This window comes from Berghia stephanieae, chromosome 1 (genome assembly GCF_034508935.2).
Source record: "Berghia stephanieae isolate SIO BIC M18660-M18661 chromosome 1, UCSD_Bste_1.3, whole genome shotgun sequence".
NCBI lineage: Eukaryota > Metazoa > Mollusca > Gastropoda > Nudibranchia > Aeolidiidae > Berghia > Berghia stephanieae.
Genome location: NC_088360.1, coordinates 69,072,877 through 69,096,816, shown reverse-complemented (window position 1 = coordinate 69,096,816; position 23,940 = coordinate 69,072,877). Strand labels below are relative to the sequence as shown.

The following is a 23,940-nucleotide window of genomic DNA, read 5'->3' as shown; positions in this document are numbered from 1 at the left end:
TAACCATAAATACTCACACTGAATCGAGCAACGAGTAATAACCTATACTAATAGATGAAGAAGAAGTCAAGAACCCTTTTAAGCACTGCAAACCAAAGAAATCACCTTGTCTTGACATGATTTGTGGAAATATTCTTACCAACTGTTTCTTGCTGTTCCCTATACAATCTGCGATCCGTCGATGAACACATTTTTCTACTTCTGTGGAAAACTTTAATTATCGTATCAGTGTATAAAAACACACTCCAACAAAATTGAATTATTACCGTCCTGCCTCGTTAACAATTGTCATGAAATGTTTCGAGAAGATTTTAAAATGTTAACTTCTGCAAAAAGTAAATGATTACGAGATACTTGACAAACACGATTTTGCTTATTATCATGGACGTAGAATATACTTTATTAACTGTTACACGATGATAAAACATCCAGACAAATCACCTGAAAACCATTTATGAATCCCATACGTCAAATTTTCATCTGCTTTCAATTCAATGAACACAACCAACCTCATTAACAAGTTATCATCTATGAACCTTCTACGATATCCCACAAAATGGTTCCACAACCTTCCATTTAAAATACCCCAGTCTCCGCAATTAAGTCCATTTCAACTGGTTGCCCACAAGGATGTGTTAGCTCCCCAATTTTATATGTTTTGTACACAAATGATTGTATATCTAATTATGACAAATGTCTTATTGTTATATATGCAGACGGTTCTGCCATTTTAGGACTTTTGAATAGTCAAGAATCAGAAAATCATATATAAATCAGATTGAACATTTTGTGAAAATTTGTGTTAATAAAACTGCATTGAACTAAATGTATAAGAAAACAAAAGAACAAATTTTGGATTTCAGAAAAAGTCAGGTTCCTCTACATGTCATTGAAATAATATAATCAAAAAGTTGAAATTGTCAAACAATTAAGATAATTAGCAATGATCATTGACGAATCACGTAATTTCAAACCCCATGTAGCACCTGTAAAGCTCTTTGACTTGTGTCCAGAGAATAACACACACACACACACACACACACACACACACACATACACACACATATACATACACCGACACACACATACCTCTCTCTTTCACACACACACACACACACACACAAACACACACACAGAGGGGTAGTTTGGCACAGGGGTATGTTGTTAGCTTCGTACCATATAATTATTATATTATACCAGTCGCCACTTATAACGCATGGGTTATTGAAAGGTAAATAATTCAATCGTTTAAATTTATGCAGTGATTTCTGATTTCTGATAAGATACTTTAAACAAAAAACAAATAGGTATTTAGAAATTTACCATTTGAAGCGAATTATGGTTTGTTAATTTTGATTAGCAAATCTTAACATATAAATGAAAAGTCACAAAACGTATTCCAGCTAATAGCGTTTCTGAGCTCCTTTATTTTGCCTGCATTCTTGGCATCTGCTCCTCTCGATTGGAGAAGAGCATCCCACTTTTCCATAAATGCGTGGATGAGCTTATTCCAGCTTTTGGAGCTAGATGTAAGACAGTCAATTGTGTGCTTCAGATAATCCCACAAATGCTCTATTGGGGATAGATCTGAGGAAAGGGAAGTCCATCACATTGTCTGAGTATGTATTTGTTTGCGCCAAACTTTTTTTTTTATGAAATCAGTTCTGTCATTAAAAATCCGAGACTCATCTGTAAACAGCACATCCCCAAGCTTGTCAATTCCAACACAAATGGATGTTGCACCATTTCAGACAGCATTTCTCTAGATTTCGTTTTAGTACCACGTGCTCAAAGCGCTTTACAAGGTGTTCCTAACCAACAACAATAATTAAACATATAGAACGAGACGTGGCGCCTGTTAGGCATAGTACATTGCGACAAACGACACTATTAACGTCATGCCACAAGAACACATTGCCGGACAATAAAACCCTTCCGTTCATCATACACGAACTAATCTGGATAAATGGATAAATAATTTATTATATTTGCATAGAGGCAAGTAAATAATTGTAATTGAAAGGCATTTAGATAAAGGACATGTTTAATTATTCTCATAATATATTATATTCCTCGTCGATTTACAAATACATTAGAGAGACTGAAATAAGCTATTTAGAAAATGCATGCCTTGCAATGACCACCTTGTCATTCTGAATTGTTCTTTTTTCTCTTATTCTCAATCTTTGTAACTTACAGATACAAAAGTCTCTCAGGCTTCTATATGATATACTGGCAATAGCATATATGCTTGGTATCAGAACAACTTTGTTGTGTCTTGTTGAATGTTTTCTGATGTACTTGGTTATCCTACAAAGAAATACCCGTGCAGTATGGATGATGGGAATTTCTCTCACTTTGACCATCATAAATACATCAACTATTAGGATGCAGGTTGGTTGATGATAGGGGATGTAGGTGATAGTATGTAGCTTGGTAGGTTGGTAATAGGTAAGTCGGTCGTGATTATGTAAGACAATGTTTAATTTTGATAAAAAAAATAAATTATAGAATTATGTTTGGACACAATTTTCTTATTATGTAAGTTAATCAGTTAACTGACATACCCTTTAAAACATCTTAATACAACTATGGCCAGAAATCCTTCAAATACCGATTAGTATAAATGAACCTCATTTTGGCAAAAACTCTCAAACCTGGTGCCTGGGACCTCGCGACATTTTTACAAGAGTATAGATGACATTGAGAATTTTGACAAGCGGTTTCTCCTTTCAATGACGTGATTTTGTCTTTCCATTTAATACAATTTTATAAACAGGTCCATTTATGTATAAAAAATGTTGACCACTATTATTTCATAAAATAAAATTTACGTTTCAATGTATCTCATGTATGGATATCTAAAAATGAGAAAAATCGACCTAGCAAGTTTTGGAAAACCAGCTTTCATATATATATATATATATATATATATATATATATATATATATATATATTATATATATATATATATATATATATATATATATATATATATATATATATATATCTATATTACTCTCTCTCTCTCTCTCTCTCTCTCTATATATATATATATATATATATATATATATATATATATATATATATATATATATATATTTATATTAGTAAAAAGCCCGCAATTTCGCGGGGAAAGAACTATTTTCATTCGATTTTGTACCCACCATCATTTAATGAGGACAGATTGGTAAACAACGTTGTCTGTGTAACTTGGTACATCCTCTGTTGATTTTTCTGTGTGGCCCAACATGAAGTTTAAGCCACTACAGGCCCTGACCCGTGACACAGCAACATACAATTGTCCGTTTTGGGTTTCCCCTTTATCAACAAAACAGGATGAATGAAACACCACAGATGACTTCCTGCTGCTGTCACTAATGATTTATACTTATACCGATATCCCTTATTTGTTATTTTTTGTATTTATTTTCAATTCCAGTGTATTTATTTTCCAATAACAGTCTACACGTTTTTATATTTCACTTTCTAAACTGCATTACACAGTTCCTCCCCGCCTCCCCTCTTTTCACTTAATTAATCGCGCACCTTTTCGAAACATTTAGTATTCTATTTTAATTCGTGCTTCCTTACAAAGGAGCATACTAATTTCCTGCCAACCAATGTTGTGTTTATTCATCGTAACACCGCCATTACCACATTATTTCATTCATCTGTAGTGTTTCATTCATCCTGTTTTGTTGATAAAGGGGAAACCTGAAACGTTCATTTGATCTGTTTCTGTAATTAAATTGAAGCTTACATTCAATTTCACATTATTATTTATTTCTTCGAGCTTCGAGCAGCAACATTTACATTAAGTGAATACATTATTTCGAATGCAACGATTGGCGTAAAAACGGCAAACTGACAACTTTTTACAGTGTCGAAATTGGTTGTTTTTGAGAGCGTTAGTGTTGTCCGTACGTATTTTATGATATCTGTTTGACTCAACGAACTTTCAAACTGACTTTAAATTATAAAAGGAAATCAAGTTATCTGTTTATCTATCTGTAAAAAATACATTTCTAATTTTCAAATCTTTCAGTAGAGTTGTGCGCCGTATAATGTTTTTTATTGACTCAAATAAGCACAATGTTCTCCACAAGGCTATATTTTTTAAAGAAAGGATATATATATATATATATATATATATATATATATATATATATATATATATATATTATGGTAAGCTTCACAGCCCGAATGACGCTTGCTGAACGTCAAAACGTCGATCATCTAAAAATTTATGTTTCAAGTATTGGACTTCGTAAGACAACTCCACGGGTCTTTTTATTTGGACACAGAGAGATTTTTACTTCATTCAATATCATACATATTTCTCTCGCTTATCGTAGAATGGTTTCCTAATATTAAGGGGCCGTTTGGGTCTAATTATTAGGAAAATCCTTCAAAAATTTGATTTTGAGATTTGGGTGGAAAATGATATTTTATTATCTTAGAAATAATATGATTGAAGTCCAAATTCTTAAAGTAGACTATAAAGGCACGAAATACACAGTTGAACATGATACAGGTAGTAAGAAATGTGTGAAAAACGGGAAGCCATTTTGCTATTTTCTCAATATGTCATTTTTCTAAGGGTATGGGAAACTGTGTCAAACGTTTCTCAGAATCTATTCAATGAAATTTTCTGAAAATTTCCACAGTTATGACAGAGAGAATGTATTATGTCACCATAGAGAGATTTTTTGATAAGATTTGTGAATTTCAAATTATAATCCTAAATCTGAATTTTTTACATCAATTTTGTCATAACATTTTGATTCTCAACTTTGTAATGATCTAATAAAAATTCCATAAGCTAAAGCCGTAAAATCTCTCTATGGTACAATGTTGACAAGAGGGAAGAATATGGAGGTCATTCCTTCATTAGTTTTTGTGGAACGTTTACCACAAGATTGTTATATTGTTTTATGTCAGACCCCCAAATTAGATCGCAAAATGGGTATCAACACAGATAATTAAAATTTTTCACCATAAATGTTGTTTTTTAACCTATATTGATGATACAGAATGATTAAAACCGCCCAATATAGGTAATTAAAATTTGTTTAGAAAAGACCCAAACCGCCCCTTAAGAGCGGAAAATGGTTCAGATAAATTTGAAGACGTTGATTGTATTCAAAATAATGAGATGAACCCAATACCTTGTATCGATTCAATGCAAGTACTCTCACCAATATACTGTTAACCGAAAGGTTGACACATAACACAGGTGCAAAAAATGATGGCGTCTGTTTTTATTATTTTTTTTTAAAAAATGGGATTTGACGAAATAAAGTTAACTTTAGATAAAATTACCACGATGTCTAATCAATCACATAAGACACGTAAACCATCTTCATGCCAATTGTAAACCCTATGCAAACATTGGTGACTATTGGTCCAGTGGTTTCGGACCCTCTGTATTACAAAAAATCCAATTTGCCAAACATGTAATTAGATATATACTTGTATAAATATATTTTTTTTCAGTTCAATCTATTGGGATACACGTTTGGCACACCTTTGGAATTCTTCTTTTCTTTGTCAGCTATGCATATTCGTTTGATCAGCGCAGGTGTTGAAATGATAAGGAATAAAAATGTCGCATCTGAGGCCTCTCCATCACAAGAGAACTCATCTAAAACTGATTGCAAAGAAAAAACCCACAGTGCTGTAAAGACTGGTCTTACAAATGGCGGAAATCGTGATATGAAAAGTAAACAAACATCCGACTCAGAAACTATCATGGACTACATGACTTATGTCTTTTATCTGCCAACATTTTTACAAGGTCCGATATTGACTTATGATGACTTTTTACCTCAGCTTACTAGATACTACAATTCACGCAGTAAAAGCTGTAACAATAAGCACATTGCCAATAAATTCATTATGATGATTGTTCAAGCCATATTCATTGAGGTTCAATTCCATTTTCTGTTTGTAACAGCAGTACGGTCAAATTCATTTATAATTGAAGAAATGACAATGCCAGCAGTCATTGGGCTTTGTGTTTGGCAGGGTAATTATTTCCAACTGCTTTATTGCTGTTCCTATGGTATTGGGTGTTTGTTTACAGAGTTAGACGGCCTGACGCCTCCACCACTTCCTGCTTGTATTAGCTGTATCTACTCTTTCTCAGACATGTGGAAATATTTCGACGTTGGATTGTATAATTTCATCAAAAAGTACATCTACATTCCTTGGGGAGGATCAAAAGCTGGACTTTTACGTCAAATAACTGCATGTGCCTTAGCTTATCTTTATATAAGTTTCTGGCATGGTGCATCTATCACGATCGTTATTTGGTGCTTCGGTAATTTAATCGTGATCATCCTCGAAACGACAGCAGGTCATCTTGAACACTCAACGACAGGATCTAAAATGGTATGTCATTATAATTGCAATATTCTTATGATGAGTTGATCGTGAAAGTTGCAAAGTTTAATTGGTTTTCCTTTCTATCAATCTTATGAGATATAGATACACTGATGTATTTGACCAGAAAAATAAGGAAAATATTAAATTCAAACATGGATTTTCAAAAAGCATCATAACTATTATGAATAATATTTTATGCAATCGAAGAAATAACACAAATAAATAATACTTTCTGTTTATATTAATTTTTTGTGTTACAATGCAAATCTATATTTTTACTTTGTTAGAATACATTCTGACCAAGGCTTTTGTCACGATATGTTCTATGATAAAATAAGATGAGATAAAATCATACTTTATTAATCTATAATGATCATTGATATTAAAAACATACAGTCAAATGTAGCTTTTTAATTTTAGCTACTCTACTTTTTACAGAAATCCTTTATTGGAGCCCCTAATGTCCTCAGACTCAAAGGTTTGTTGGCCACTCCTCTATATATAGCATCAGGTCTGCAAGTTATGTACTTCTTTTTCTCTGTGAAGGCTGGAGATGCTATTGCAGACAAAGTACTTTTCAAAGGTAATAATAATGATTGCCCCGTTCTAACCATACAACATTTTTCATTCTGTGGTTAATAGTAGACGCATTGTAGTAAGAAAGTGTGTCAAAATTTGACAATAAAAAGCTTATTTGCTATCCACCAAAGATAAAAGGGTATTATATCAAACTCCCCGAGACATGCAAAACAGTGTACAACGAGTAATAAGTAAAAAAATTCGGAACATTCTAATGAGTTCGAGGAAACCGTGTTCGGGTGTTGATGAAGAAAACTGAATTCATTGTCAACACGATCATAATCAAGACATTTTATGGGGGTTTTTTCAGTTTAAGAAACAAATCCCTGCTTCTTCTCGTTGAAAGAAATTAATTTAATTTGGTCAATTAATCTAAAAATTCAATATAAAGCTTTAGGTTCATCTCGGCATAATACATTCTAGAGATAATTGAACACGTTTTGCAATATTTTTCAACAAAAGGGCAACCATTGAAGAATTTCTTTTGATAGACGTCTAGAAGTAAGGTCCATATCTCAAGATTATGTTTTTTTAATTCTTACTATTATCTATCTAATGGCTAATGGTTTTCTCTCAGATTCCAACTCTTTACAAATTTTATTTATAATATTTTAAAAACGTTGTCAAGTATCTGCCCCTGGAAATTTCTCTGAAAGTAACATATACAAGCCCACTGCATTGTTGTCAGCAAATCCTATCATCATTGCACAAAATATATAGAATGATCAACTCTGTAAGTTTTTGAATCTTGATTGAGGATTAAGATTTCTTCTAATATAAAAACAATATTTTAAAAATTATAAAACAAATACATTCATGTAGAATGTATTTATACAGGCTTTCTAGTGATATGTGGATGAAATTATCGATTTCAAGTAAGGCTACCATTTGGAGGAGGTCTTCCCATTTCAATAAAAATGGCTCGATTCAAAACTTGAACACAAATTCGCCGTCGACAGCAGTACACAGCGGATTGCCTAAAACGTTCTTCATCATTCAGTTCAAGAAAGACCTAAGAAATCTATTCGTAGAAGATCACTTTAGCTTGACATATCCCGTGAGTCACTTCTTCGAGAACAATTGAAACTGACACCATACAAACTACAAACACATCACCGACCAACACACAACGGAAATAGGTGCCATGTGCCAATGACGAAATTGAAGGCCAGCCTAATTTTGTTTTCAAAACATTGGTTCAGTGACGGAGTTCATTCATACATTAATGGCTATACGAACAATAAATACTACGTCTTTTGGAGTTTTCAGAAACCAGACGAAGTGTTTCCAGAAAGGCTTGCATGAACAAAAAATAACCGTTTGGTTATCAAAGGATCCTTATTTTTTATGGATGAGAACAGGAACACGACCACCGTTACTAGCGAGCGTTATACCGTGTTGCTGAAAATGTACACTTCCTACATCAGGACGGAGCAGCATCACATACGGCTAACAACACGTTGGAATGGATTGCACATTTCGTCTCGAAAGTCATAAGTCGTTGGACTATTTATGAATGAGCAAGTCACAGCCCTAATCTGAACCGCGTGACTTTTATCTAAGGCAATATTTAAAGGATCGGTTATTGCATCACCAATTGGATAACTTGGTTAATTGCAAGAAAAGCAACACGAATCCTTGTCAAGCATTGCCAGAACATCATTGACAATTTTGTTAAGAGAATGAAAATGTGCGTCGAGAGAAATGGAAGGCATCTCGAACATGTACTGTAAAGATAGAATTTTTCGTACTACATCCATGAAATGTTGTCAAAACTAATGCAGATAAATTTTCCATCAACTGTTATAATTTTTATTTTTCTAACGTTTGTAATACTGTTGTTATTGCATATTCTTTGAGTTTCATGTCTTTGGGTCACTTTGTACTTGTCATAAAAATCTGAAAAGTTGTGAATGAAAAGTGCGAGAGAAAACAGAGACAAATTAAGAAAAAAAGGGTTCCCAAAAATATCTCACATGTTCATATTATAATAAGCACCTTTCAGACTTTTACGCTAGAGTCTAAATCAACAAATAACCCGCTCCTATAATTTGTTAGTATGATGAATAATCTTTATATTTTGTATTTGTGTTAAATAGTATAATAATGTACATATTTTATGAGATCTATGACTTACTCATCAATGACGATCCTCCAGCGGACACGATTCTGGGCTGTCCTCTCCTTTTCCTTCCACGTTGTCCCATTCTCCTTCAGTTTAGTCTCTGTGTTGCGCCTCCGGCTGTTATTTGGTCTTTCTTCAATTCTTTCCATCTGAGGGTTCCATAGGAGCGCTTGTCGTGTGACGCTGGATTTTGGCTTTCTAAGAGTGTGCACAATTTAGTCATTCCTGCTCGCTGCCACAGGTCTTCAATTGCTTTTATCTCTAGAGATGTTTCAGATCTGCATCAGACATGGGTTTATGATATATGAGTTTTTGATATAACTCAATAATATTGAAAAGTGAAATGGGCTATTCACCGTATAACACCAAATTTAACCAGTGGTGAAGTCTAATAATGATGATCACATATACAACTAGTGTGCCGTCAAATGCTTGAACATATAGAATCCAGCTATAACTGTCGATAGCTCTACACGCCAATGCATAGTTATTATATATAAATAATTACAAAGCAACAATGCACATTATTTGTAGAAGGGTTCATAAGCAATGTGATCAAACATCAGATACAAACAACTAGAAGAGCATTATGTATTCAAGAAGGTCGGGATTATAATACATATTTGATCATTTATTAAAGTTGGAAAGAAGTTCTTAATGTCAATTTTGAATCATTATTAGTATGTATAGAAAGCTTTACTCAATGTCCTAAAATGAAATGATTTTGTGTAATGTTGTCGAGGAACCATTCAAATAGAATTTAAATAAATTTAAATATTTATAACCTCGAATTAGTTGGGACAGTAGAGTAATGGCATGCATGATAAATAATTCAGAATTCATGGACAATCTTAGACCACCACACTGAAGTTTCGGATATCTTAATACGTTCTCATATGTCATGTACATACTCTGTTAATCTGATATTCAAATTTTCCATTTTGAAATTGGCTGTTTCTTGTATTATATTGTGTACCTTACGATATTCCTATGGCCAAATATAGATAGAATCAATGATTTATACAGAGTAACAAGCATAGTATAGTCACTCAAATGATAAAAAAAGTTTCCTTATTACTCAGAGTAAGTAAATAGGAGTAATAGCACATTAAAAATAAGAATAAATATTACATCTCTAAATTTTTATCATCATCATCATCATCATCATCATCATCATCATCATCATCATCATCATCATCATCATCATCATCATCATCATCATCATCATCATCATCATCATCATACATCATCATCATCATCATCATCATCATCATCATCATCATCATCATCATCATCATCATCATCATCATCATATCATCATCATCATCATCATCATCATCATCATCATCATTATCATTATCATCATCATCATCATCATCATCATCATCATCATCATCATCATCTTCATCATTATCATCATCATCATCATCATCGTCATCTTGTGTCGTGCTTGGTAGCGTTGGTCATGGCTCTCCACTCCTCACTTTTTCCGTTGTTCTGATGGTGTTGCTGTTTCTTTCTGTTCCCAGCCGGTCTGTTGGGGAATCCATCATTTTTGCTATATATCATCCAGAGGCTCTCTTTCCTGATAACTTTCCGGTCACACTCAGTTTTTCCAGTCCCTCTCTTTTCAAGACATGACATAGGAATTTTTCTTGTCGTTTACGTATTGTGTCAACTTCATTTCTTTTACACCCAGCCTATCTGGACATCCTCATTTCTCTTTGTATCTGTCCACGGAATACGGAGCATTCTGCTCAGAAACCATATTATTAATTCAATTGCTTCCGCTTTTTAAAATTATCTCTGAGGTCATGGTCCAAGTTTCACAAGCGTATGTCAATATGGTTCTATATAACATTTAAGCAAACTCATCGTTAGAGGTTGGGCTATGTCTTTTTTCTTCTGGTAAACATGCTTTTCATGTTTTGGCTTAGTGTTGTTCCGTTTATTTGGATGTCACACGTTGGGATCTTTCCTTTCCACCAGACGACCATGGTTTCAGTTTTAATTTTGTTTATCAAGAGTTAAGATCTTTCTCATTTTCTGAAATTAAAGTTGTGTCGCCTGCAAATCTTAAGTTGTTTATGAATTGTCCATTTACGCTCACTCCGGGCATGTCTTTTATGTTCCTCATTATCAGCTCTGTGTAAATTGAGAATAGATCCATGACAACGCACAACCTTGTCTGTCCCCTCTTTTATCAGCTGAAATTTGCTAGTATCGCTACCTATTTTCATTGTTGCTGTTTGTTTCCAATAAAGTTTTTGGATTACCCTCAATTCTCTTCCGTGTCCAAACCAAATACTATCTACAAGTAATTATAACAATACACCAACACTAGTTAATGACTTTACACAGCATTTACACATTTCTGGAGTCACATAAAAATTTTGTTTATTTTCTTAGCTTAAAATATGGAAATTAAAATTTACAGATCCCCTAAAAGAAGCTTTATGTTCAGGAAAACTGCAACCAAAACATTTGCATTTTTACCATCCCACAAAATTACAAGGGTTTTAAATTGACTAAAAAAGGACATTTTTTCTATGTGGTCTGGCACCTTATTCCAAAACATTACAGCGTATGTTTATAATATTGTTTTCCGAAATATATTGTTTTGGTTTTTGTATCTCCTAAATTGTTTTTATGCCTTACGTTATATTTTCTGTCTTTGAAAGTTATAAAGTTGTTGAGAATTCGAGGGAACAAATTGTAAAGAATATTAAAAGTAACTGTCGCAATTGTGCGCATTCTTTCGATATCTAATGTGGGGGCTTGGAGTTTTTTAAATAGATCATCATAAGAGCTACTATGGTCGTTGTAAATGCATCGCAGGGCACATTCTTGGATTTTAAAAAATATTATTGTTTACTTAATATATCATGTTATATTCCGTTAAATTTTACCATTTTGTATTCTTAAATTTATTAGGTATGAAAATGATGTGTTGTAATACGATTTTTAACCGAAATCTGTATTGGTCTTTTTTAAATTTAATGGCGGCTGATACCATATATCTCATTTTAATCATTATAAAATAGAATAAATGATTAACAAAAATAGAATATTTATTGATTTTTGTCATAGAACATATCTCCTAAATATCCTTTTAAGAAATCAAAACTACAAACCATAGGTGGTAACGAAATACCCTTTTCCTCAAATTATTCTCAATCAAAGGGAGGTAATCTGGTATTTTGATATTTGAATCGCTCAAATCATAAAATGCTTTGGGGCTGACTTCTTCCAAATAAATTGCTTTAATTTCATCCATTTACTAATAATTTGTATATATGAGAATGTAAGATTTATGTTGCACTAGACTATGTTAATAAAGTCAACTACACCCCGATGACAACATTAGTAAAGATTGATTACTTTGTAAGTTATTTAAGAGAATAGTAATTCATAGGTATCACAACTTATGATCATCCGTCAGATTCATTTTATGTTCCATGTCATCATTCGTCGCCACAAAAAACCGCTTTTTATCTGACCCATATTTTGATAGGAATAAAAAAGTGAAGGGATTGTTACAATATAGATATATTCTGATTGTCTATTGAAACATACAATTTTGTTTGTATTTTTACATCTTACGGCTGTTTTTAATCTCTTTTCTTTACAGCATCTCGGAAGGCACTTTTATTGGAATGGGTAGGCTTTTACCTCGCCATTCAAAATGCCATGTATATCCGGAAAAGATTTGATGGGAAACGTAAAATTTAATGTGTTTTTTTTTTTGTTTCATCTCTTTTATATTTTTGTTAGATTTTCTATTAATCACTTTAAGTGACCCGAGTTATTGAAAATAAGATAGTATGTCTCTAGCCTATATGTACGGGTAATGTAATGTATTTAGCATTTCCCTTACGAAAAATGCGTTATTATGGAAGAAGATGCACATTCACTGATTATAATCGATTAAATCCTTTTCACTTACAGAAATGTGTTCATATTATTATTACTATTATTCGTATATTATGATGATCGTTAATAATTATTACCTGATCATGAAATATATTGAAGTGAATATGGGGCTGGATTGGTCATATCATAAGTGGAAAATATTGTCACGTTTGACTGGCAAAGCTTTTTTAAAGGAAGGACTTGACGTCGTATATTGCGATAAGTCAAAATGATCAGAATCAGAACTGCTAGCTATATTTTGGTTTCTTGCAATCCAGGAAACTACGTTCCTGTACCTCAGAGAACACATCGAGTTAATCTGAATTCGGCATTATACATCAGTAAACCAGCTACTGCAGAAAATTGATGTTGAGTTCTAGAGTATGAATGTTTTTTTTTAATGATTTGTATAATTGAGAAGAATAAATACAACTCCTGTAACTTCTTATGTCTAAATTTATTTTGGAATCCTAAACATTTTCATTCAAAATCAATTTGTAAAAATTCTGGTCCATCCCCAAAACAAATAGATGCGATTCATAATTAAGTCTATTTCATTGTTATGTTACTCGTTTGCAGTTTGCAAGCTATGCTCTAACCCAACAAACGCAATCAAACGTATACTTGTGAACGCGAATATATAATCTTTCCAATAACTTTGGCAAGCAAACAAGCACTATCTACTTGAAAATTTTAGAACTCGTAGTTTTTAGCAGAGATAATTGTAATCGCCGTAGCTAACTTTAAAACTCAAGAATTAACCGTCACAATGATTAAAAGCACCTCAAAATTCATTAAATTATGTAGCTAGTCTAGTCTTTCGCAATTATTGGAATTTTTCGTAATGTTAAGGAGAAATGAAAAAAGCAAAGTCAGTTAAACGCTACCAAGACCTTGCATGACACGATCGTGAAAATGTTTGGAAAATATATCCTCATCTCCCCCCCCCCTCTCTCTCTCTCTCTCTCTCTCTCTCTCTCTCTCTCTCTCTCTCTCTCGCTCAGTGAGGCGAAGAGTAATATAAAAATACATACTACTTTTGAAGGTCAAAATTTCTTTACCTATATTTAGAGCCATTTTTTTTTACAATGTCTCACATTTTGTCTTTTTTATCTCTCTCATCGTATAACATAATCTTCAATAACCGATTAAATATGTCTTTTACTTATCATTTCCCATTTTATAACGTGTTTGCATTTTGAAATCCCATTGCTCACTATGTTAAAAAACAAACAAAAAGTGTTAATCAATCAGAGCCCTTAGACTTCCACATGGGACTGACGGAAATTAATGTTTGCCATTGTCCCCTTTCAGATACCAAAAATGTCTTATCGCAAAGTAAATTCATACAAATATATCCTAGACTTATACAGACATGTCTTTGGCAAACAAACAAACAATAGAAATAACGAAAACAAAAGAAAAAATACACCGTTAATTGTATTTTTGAATCAAACTCGATTTTTAGCGCACGTCCTATGCTTTACCAATCAAAACATAAATGAGTCATCTTGTAAAATGCAATGACATTATTTTCCTGACATTAAAATGTGATTCACTAACTCAATATCTAGTCCTATGACAGATGAATGGTTTAAGAAACCACAATACCTTTCTAAGACAGAAACCATTGATCGCATTTTCATTTTTTCCCGGTTGAAATTCGCTTTCAAAACAAGTAACAAAAGCGATAGCTGAAACAATTAAAATAGATTTACTAGGAATGATTTTTTTTCAAAAGCCTTCGATACCTTACCTCAGAAATGGCTTCTTCAGAAATCTAAACGTTACGGAATGCGCAGCAGGAAACCTGATGAATCATTTACACTAGAAATCACAGGTTATAACTAGTACATAGTTGGGTTTAATATTGCCTGTGTGATCGGACTCAAGAGGTGGTGCAAGATGGAAAAATGCAGTGTCATTTGGAGTGCCGTCGGGATCTATATTGTTGTCATTTTGCTTCCTTTTTTAAAAAATGATTTGGGCAACAATAATATAACCCATGAAGCACGTCTTACATTATTCGCAGACGATAATATCTTCTTATTTTCAGAACGACAGAAGATCATATCGATGCAAATGTCCTGCTGTCAGATTTGGATTCATTCATTCAAACACAAAATTTTGGTTTTATAGACGCATTCTTAGAACCTCATGTAAAGATAAAATTAAAAAACGAGGAGGTATAAAAGAAATTGGAGTACGACCAACTTTGTTAAACACCATCAGAAAAAGACACCAGTTATAATTTCTCGGACATATTTACAGAGAAAAACGGAATTGAAAAGATTGTACTTACGGGTAAAGTTGCTGGGAAGAAAAGAGAGGGAGACAGAGGATAGATTACATTGACAATCTGAACGGATGGATTGGTGGAGGAGGAACAGGAATCGAGCTATTGAGAAGATCTGAGGACAGATATGGTTGAAGAGACATGATCGTCGATGTCTGCAACAGGCCTGGCACTTGATGATGATTATTCAAACAAATAAATAAATTTCCAAATACCATGTGATGTCAATCTCCACCAAGAAAACACAGTGAGCTTTAATTACAGAATGCTGCCAAACACTGAATCACAAGAAAATATAGCATGCCTTGGACTTCACCTAAATAACAACCTGCAGTGGAACTATTATATTTGCCATAATGTGACAAAGGCCTATATAAAATACTAACGGCACAGGCATATATTCAACTTGTCAGACGAATATTGTTCTCTGGTTCACTCCCCACTGGTGTCCGCCGCACACAGTTCTGGGTTCACTGCCCAATGGTGCCCACCTCCCATTGTATCCTGTTCACTCCCCATTGGTGCCCACCTCCCATTTTATCTGGTTCAATCAACACCAGTGCCTTCTTCCCATAGTCTCTGGTTCACTCCCCACTGGTGACCACCTACAATAGTCTCTGGTTCATTCCCCGATGGTGCCCACCTCTCATAGTATCCGGTTCAATCCCCACTGGTGCCCACCTCTGATAGTCTCTTGTTCACTCCCAAATGGAGTGGATTTCGGTAGATTTCGGGGATTTAGGTAAACTTTGGTGGATTTCGATATTCAGCAGGACCGACAGGTAACTCAAAACACAAATACTATTACTACCTTCTCCCACGCCTACCCGAATAGGAATGTTTTCAAAAGATTCCTAAAATTACTGAGCTCTGGGGCGTCTTTGATTTCTTTATCTAATTTGGCCCTGATAGAGACAGGTTGTACAGGAAGACATATTATGGGAGCATTCATCAGTTGCTCATTTTGAGATCGGAGTGATCTGGCAGGTGGATACAATCTAAGAAGCCCACAGAGATCAGACGCCGCTAGATTATTTGGGTATTTGAACACCATATGCCAATTTTGAACTCCTCTCTCTCTCTCTTTCTCTCTCTCTCTCTCTCTCTCTCTCTCTCTCTCTCTCTCTCTCTCTCTCTCTCTCTCTCTCTTTATTTATTTAACAGGAAGCCAATGGAGCGACGAAAAGATAGGCCTGATGTGTTATGTAGGCTTAGAAATGGACTAATCTAGCGGCCCTGATTTGAAATTTCTGCAATCTATCTGTTAAATAATTTGGAGTGCCTACGCTAAGAACATAGCATTGCAGTCATCAAGTCGGCTCACTCAAGTATTGGAGCTAGCATTGCTGAAAAATATGAGAGCATCTCCAATGTCTAAAAATGTTACATTGATTTTTTTGTCATTGATGATTTGTTCCTGATATCATGACTTCTGTTTTGGGGTCATTGAGTTTAAACCTGTTTGATGTCATCCAAGTGTTGACATTTATAGCGTTCTTGGATGGTGGTTAATTCTGTGGTGACGCCAGTGCTGTCTTTTGGGAGAGACTCTGTGTCATCAACATATAATTGCTGCTCGACTTCTTAAGACATTAAATTACTGATAGGGGTCCTTTTAAAGGGTGAGGAGAACGGGGTCAAGGACATACCCCCGAGGAACTCCACATCAAAAGTAAAGCTGATCATGTCACTTATCTTGGTGTAGATAAAGACGTGGATGGGCCTGGTTCGAATCGGACTGATTGAGTGTGTCCCTTTATGTATGAGGAGATCCATTTCAGTTCATTGTCGGATATCCCAAAGTTTTTTTTTAATCAGGGGTAGAAGGAGTTGGTGATCGATGGTGTCGAATACAGCACTGAATATCGAACAAAACCGGTGACACACAATTGCCTTTGTCAAACACACCCATTTGGTAGCGATAGGCTATGGCTTCTTATCTATGACACTCGCCTTCAGACCGGAAGGTCCAGGGTTCTGGTTTCGTTTTGACCGGCGTATATTATAGTGCTTGAAATAGGCGCTTTACTCACATAATCTCACTGTACTCATGTATATAATGAGTTAATATCATTGCAGTTATCGGTAAAATTGCAATCTTGCCTAAAAGGCGTCTTGTCTCGTCCTACATGTTATGTACTGCTGTTGGCAATGGACCCCTTGCAAAGAGCTTTGAGCACATTTTGTGGAGATTGCTCTATATAGATACTCAAGTTTAAACACTACATCATGAACCCACATTTCTCCGCATGTACGTCGATCACAAAATGTTCATTAACTTTTCTTACGCATTGTCAAGCAATCAAGTCGTCATTTATATGAACATTAAAATTCAAAAAGAATAATTTGATTTCAGATGGTTCAATCTAAATGCACAACCTGTTGTTTTTTGTTTACTCAAGATTATTTCGATTGCAGCCCCATGTGTTTTTGGAAAGGCTGAATAATCACTATGAAACACCTGTCACCTTTCCCAGACAATAATGATATGGTAAAGTTCAACGTTTATGTATTTATTCTCAAAATATTTTGGATAAAAAACCGAACTTGGGCTAAAGACCAATATGACCCAAAGATTTTTAGAGAATTGATGTTCTAGATTTACTATTGTCTTTTGGACTTTTAAATGCTCCCTACTTATACTAGGGTCGTTATATGGAAGCAATAAAAAAGAAAGAAAAGATCAAGTTGAGGGCCACTATATCTGTCGATAAATGTCATGACCGACTCAAGAATATACACATTTATAGACACGCACACACAGACACTTTCTCTCTCTTTCTCTCTCTCTCTCTCTCTCTCTCTCTCTCTCTCTCTCTCGTAAACACACACACTCAGGTACACACGCACACACACACACACACACACACACACACACACACATGCAATTACCCACAAACTCATTAAGAGTGATTGGAGGGAAAGAGATAGAGAGATAGAGCTATCACATAATGCTGATAAATAAAAGTCCCTGTTTTTACGACTGGAACTGAAAGATGTTTGAGGTTAGTTCTGTTGCCATTTGGGCATCTTAAGACTGAAAAAATAGGAAGCGAAACACACTCGAAAAGTGTCCAAGGAAAAGCAGGTAGCAGACATAAAGTAAATATCCAGATGACCTAATGAATAGTTTAACCACTGGCAGTCTACCACTACCACTACTACCCCCAACACCACACCTTCATTAACTCTACTACTACAACCACCACCAACACATCATTATCTTTATCCTCACTACTACAACCACCACCATTACATCACCATCTTTATCCTCACTAATACCACCACCACCATCACACCACCATCGTTATCCTCACTACTAGAACCACAACAAACACAATCTCATCTTTATTCTCAATACTACAACCACCACCATAACACCATCATATCTATCTTCACTACTACAACCACCAGCAACACACCATCATATTTATCGTCACTAATACAACCACCACCATCACGACATCATCATCAATCGTACAACTACAACAACCACCGCCACCACATCACTACTACTACTACTACTACTACTACTACTACTACTACTACTACTACTACTACTACTTCTACTACTACTACTACTACTACTACTACTACTACTACTACTACTACTACTACTACTACTACTACTACTACTACTACTACTACTACTACTACTTCTACTACTACTACTACTACTACTACTACTACTACTACTACTACTACTACTACTACTACTACTACTACTACTGCTACTACTGCTACTACTACTACTACTATATGGAACCACGGGTTGGTTTATGATATCAATATAGGATTGAATGATTGCTTTTTTTTTGGTACAATTATTTGAGTTTGAAAAAGTTAGGCTTTTCAGTTTTCCAGCATTTACAGGTCTGTGCTTGCCCACAAAAATTTCCTCTGAGGATGAATAAAGGCAATTTCTCTCACTCATGTCTGTTTTAATTTGAGTCATAATGGACAATAAAAGTGCGTGTATAACTCAAAAGCATGTAGAGTGGTATACATGGCCACAGAATCCATTATTGATCCTCCTTTTTTCGTACAAGTTTCATTAAAACATTTCATGGTCGCCTATCTTTCATCCATCCATTGCAATTCAGGTTTTATGACCACCACTATAGATTGTAGTAAAAACAAACGATATTATAGAGTTGTAAAGAGGTCATTTCATTACATCATGTTTAGTAACACCTGTCATGAACTTAACCCACTCATTGATATCTGCAGTGAACACAATTCACTTTTTGTCCTATCGTCTGGTGAACATTATTCAATCTTCGTGAACGTATCACCGATGGCCTTATCTTTCTCATCTTTGTCCCCTCCTCGGATTGTTTTATCTATCATTCTTTCTCTCACTCCCCCTTTTCTTTTCTCTATCTTCCTTCCTTTATTCCTCTTCCTATCAAAGCTGATTGGTTAAGACTTGTCTTGGAGGCAATCGCTGACTGAATCACAAAACCAAGTTAGAAACCCCTAAGCCTTGAAGTGTAACATGCAGATTGTGACTACTAGAAAAAAAAAACAACAAACACATGCACAAAATATCTACTCAATTATGCCTACGGAATCTACAAATCTATAATAGACTTATTATCCGACTGGGGTAGGTGAAATACATATTATTGATATCATATCAGAATCATTATTAGATTAGATTCGGGTTTATAATTTAGTTTTTGTTCACAAAATGTGCGCTTATCTAACAGCTTTTATAAAGCCAGTTTCAATAACAACAGGACAATTATTACATCTGTCAATCTTAACTGACGTATTTTCCTTCCAAATCGAATCTCTCTCAATCTAAAATTAGCTGCTATCCTAGTAAGTAGTCTCAAACTAAGCTTGAAGTCGAGCCTCTGCAAATGACTAAAATCTGACCAAACTTAGTCCGAAGGTGCCGTGATTTTAGTCTGGGACTTGCATGAAGTCTAATTATTTCAAGTCCTTGAGTCAGCATCAGGTAGATGCTACTGAGGGCAATATATGATCTAAAACATGTTATAAATACACATAATATGACCGGAACAGGTTCCCCTTGGGTGTAAATTTTTCGACCATGTTCTTTTGGCTGAGCCCATAAGACTCGCCGCCTTCACTTCGACAATTTGTTACGGCCCTGGGTAAATTCTTTTCAGTCCCTAAAGACCCCTTAAAGACTCCCCCAAGACGTTCTGGCCACGTTGTATGAGACTTCATCATCCAGCCAACGTTTACCAGTTGCTGCAATGTGTGAGCCATTGTTCTGGGCTGCCCCGTCGACCACTGAGGAGATCGATCTTATGAAGGTTGACCTACTCATGGCCCACCATCACTCATAAGGAACCGAACCACCAAGACCATTATAAACACAGGGGCTATGTTGACAAAACCCTTTTGATTCTTTTTTTTTTTTTTGTTTTTTTTTTTTTTGTTTTTGTTTTTTTTTTGTTTTTTGCTTTGTTTTTTTACACATTTGATTTTTGATATTATTTACACAAAATCCTAAAACATATTTTCTTCTTAGCGTTAGTCATTGAGAGTTCTTGGGTGGGGGGGGGGGGGGGGCAGGAACTGAACAGAGTACTATTGTAGTAATTTAACGAATAGCATTACAACACAAGTAAGGACAACAACAACAAGCGATATTGAAGAAGATACATAAGAATATACAAGGGCTCTCACTCTTCCAGAAAAGGTAACAATGTATGGGACATAACTCTGTTATTATTACATATACAATAACAATTACACAGTGATTTCCCATCCATTGCATCCTTCCATCTACCTCTGAGATCACACTACTTTACTTCAAACAGTGAATTTTCAATCTTCAATAACTAATCCATTATGATTAAGATACTCAAATTAAACTAAAAACAATATTTAATGAAGAAATCATTTTTAGTAACCGATTCTTTGAGGCGGTTCTACAAATCACTGCGAGTCCGATAACTCTGCATGGGATCTGTTTGCTCCACACCCCTTCTCCCACCAATCTGGCCGCTTTTGAACTCTTTGCCAGATTCTTGGCTTGAATCCAATAATATAATCTGCTCTCCATCAATATCTTGCTGAAGGGGCGGGGGGGGGGGGGGGATGAGAGAGAGAGAGAGAGAGAGAGAGAGAGAGAGAGAGAGAGAGAGAGAGAGAGAGATGTGTATTTTGTTCTCAACATTCTTATTTTTATCTGCTCTAGGAGAGTTGTTATCATGAATAGACCGTAATCCTTGTGGTACAACTCTTTTTTCGCTGATACTAACTTGGAGTTCAGTTGCTAACCCTTCAGTATAATGATGCACCGAGGTTCGAACCTGGTCTTGGTGTTACCCAGTATGGCAGTTCTAACTTTGAAAGACTGGTGCTCTCAATCACTACAACAGGTAACCACTGTTTTCCATGCAAGCCAACGTTACGAAGAAAAACATCATCACCTACTGCAATGTCCCTATCTAGAGCATGTTTATCATTTATCACGCTGGGTTTTCTAAGCAAATTGCTTTTTCACAAACACAATCAAGTATATTTGGATGTAATAAGTCAACATGCGCTCTAATATGTCTTCCTAACAATAATTCTGCAAGGGGCAAACCAGTGGCAGACTGTGGTGTGAATCTAAATGAGGTCAAAACTACGTTCTGCCAAACTACCAACCCGTTCACCTCTAATAAATAGATCATCGCCTTTGCGTTGGTCGGGGTGCTTGAGGCCTATCATGGTAAAAATGTGTAATTCTGGTTGACCGTCATCATTTAGGCCGGCCGCCTAGCCAAATGCTGCCGCGTTCGTGTCGTCAGGGTCGCCGGCCCGCATGACAATTCAGCGAGCGTCCCGAATTAGCTTTTTCTGCATACTTTACGTCTCTACTCCTATGAGGGTGATATGTATGATATCATTATGACTTTGCTACATGTAATGGGAACATAATTTTGATGCCATGGTTTCGCTAGTTTGTTTATTTAACGCATACCGGTACTTCTTGAGGCCAAAGTACCTATCAGTTATTAGTTCATGCTTTCTGGGCGTTAGCAATATATATATATATATATATATATATATATATATATATATATATATATATATATACACACATATATATACATATATATATATATATATATATATATATATATATATTTATATATACACGCGTGTGTGTGTGTGTGTGTGCGTGTGTGCTTGTGTGTATAGATATTATATTTATTATTATATATATTATATCCATGTCTGAGGGCGCTCCAGTCCGAAGACAGGCCCAATAAGTTTTACACGGAGAAATCTGATGGCCTGTTTATATTTATATCAAACCAGATTTCTATCCCTTCCTGGTTTGGCTATAGGAAGAGCTGGCCAACCTCACATGCACACCTTTTCATCAAACGGCATCCCTACAACCTGAAGCAGAGAGACGGCCAGTTCGGCTAAGGACTTCAGCTGATATCAGGATAAGTATCACAATAAAAATAATTGTGGTTTTGTTTTTCCTTTGTTAGGAGCCCAATGATGAATAATAAACAAAAACAGGTAAACACGTACTATTTAAAACTGTTTAAAACAGAATAAATCTGACTTACTTTTAAGGACAATTATAAGAGGGACTGGAACTTGTTTATTCATTACTTTTTGTATTGTGGGAGGTTATATCCTTAGACAGCTATACGAGCCAATAATCATTGCTGTTAAATAATTCCATGCAATATGTAACGGCGACATCATAGGGCTTGCAGACCTCAATATAATTTAATTATAACTAATAGGGCGATTCTGTGAGTGTAGGAGCTGACAACCTAGGTAAAGCGCTCGTGTGGAGTTGAGATTATTACATGTTTTCTTAATTTTTTAGATTTAATCTCCACCTTAAACACCACGTACATATTATATATATATAATAATATTTTAAAAATAATTTGATTTCAAATGATTAGTTCTAAATACACAACCTGTTGTAGCTATATTGTTTTTTCAAGATTATTTAGGTTGCAGAACATTCTGATTAATTTCTAGTACAACCTCGTGTGTTTTTGCAAATCCTAATTGATAATTATTATGAAACACATGTCACCGCACCTCTCTCTCTCTCTCTCTCTCTCTCTCTCTCTCTCTCTCTCTCTCTCTCTCTTTCTTTCTTTCTTTCTTTCGTTCTTTCTCGCTTATATATTTTCTTGTAAAGTAACCACACGCAAAAACACACACACACATTCATTAAGAATGGCTGGAGGGAGAGATATGGCATAATGCTGATAAATTTTTAAAATCCCTTTTTTGAGGAGTGGAACTGAAAGATGATTGAGGTTTTTTCTGTTGCAATATGGGTATCTTGGGACTGACAAAAAAGGAAACTAACCATGCTCGAAAAGTGTCTACAGAAATACAGGATGCAGACATAAAGTAAACATCCCATATAACTTAATGAATAGTTTGACCACTGGCAGTTGGTCTACCACTACCACAACAACCCCCAACACCGCATCGTCATTAACACAACTACTACAACCACAGCCACCAAACACCATCATCTTTATCATCACGATTACAACCACCACCATCACACCATCATTATCACTACCATTACAACGCCAATACCAATTCGTCATCACAATCACAACCACCAAAAAAACGTCATCTTTATCCTCACCATCACAACCTCCACAACATC

At 35.0% G+C, this 23,940-nt stretch overlaps 1 protein-coding gene across 1 annotated transcript; it reads left to right on the top strand.

Moving 5' to 3' along the window:
* The first annotated feature begins 2,388 nt into the window (after positions 1–2,388).
* Positions 2,389–13,030, top strand: LOC144978608 (protein-cysteine N-palmitoyltransferase HHAT-like). Its single transcript, XM_078924931.1, has 4 exons — positions 2,389–2,394; positions 5,500–6,396; positions 6,829–6,973; positions 12,726–13,030. Exons 1-4 carry the CDS (start codon positions 2,389–2,391, stop codon positions 12,824–12,826), a joined length of 1,149 nt encoding a protein of 382 aa, XP_078781057.1. The 3' UTR covers positions 12,827–13,030.
* Positions 13,031–23,940: the final 10,910 nt, after the last annotated feature.

Excerpts from the sequence above, each read along its gene's own strand:
- LOC144978608 (XM_078924931.1), top strand. Across the intron at positions 6,397-6,828 it reads CAACGACAGGATCTAAAATG|AAATCCTTTATTGGAGCCCC; the intron begins GTATGTCATTAT and ends TACTTTTTACAG. Across the intron at positions 6,974-12,725 it reads AGACAAAGTACTTTTCAAAG|CATCTCGGAAGGCACTTTTA; the intron begins GTAATAATAATG and ends TTTTCTTTACAG.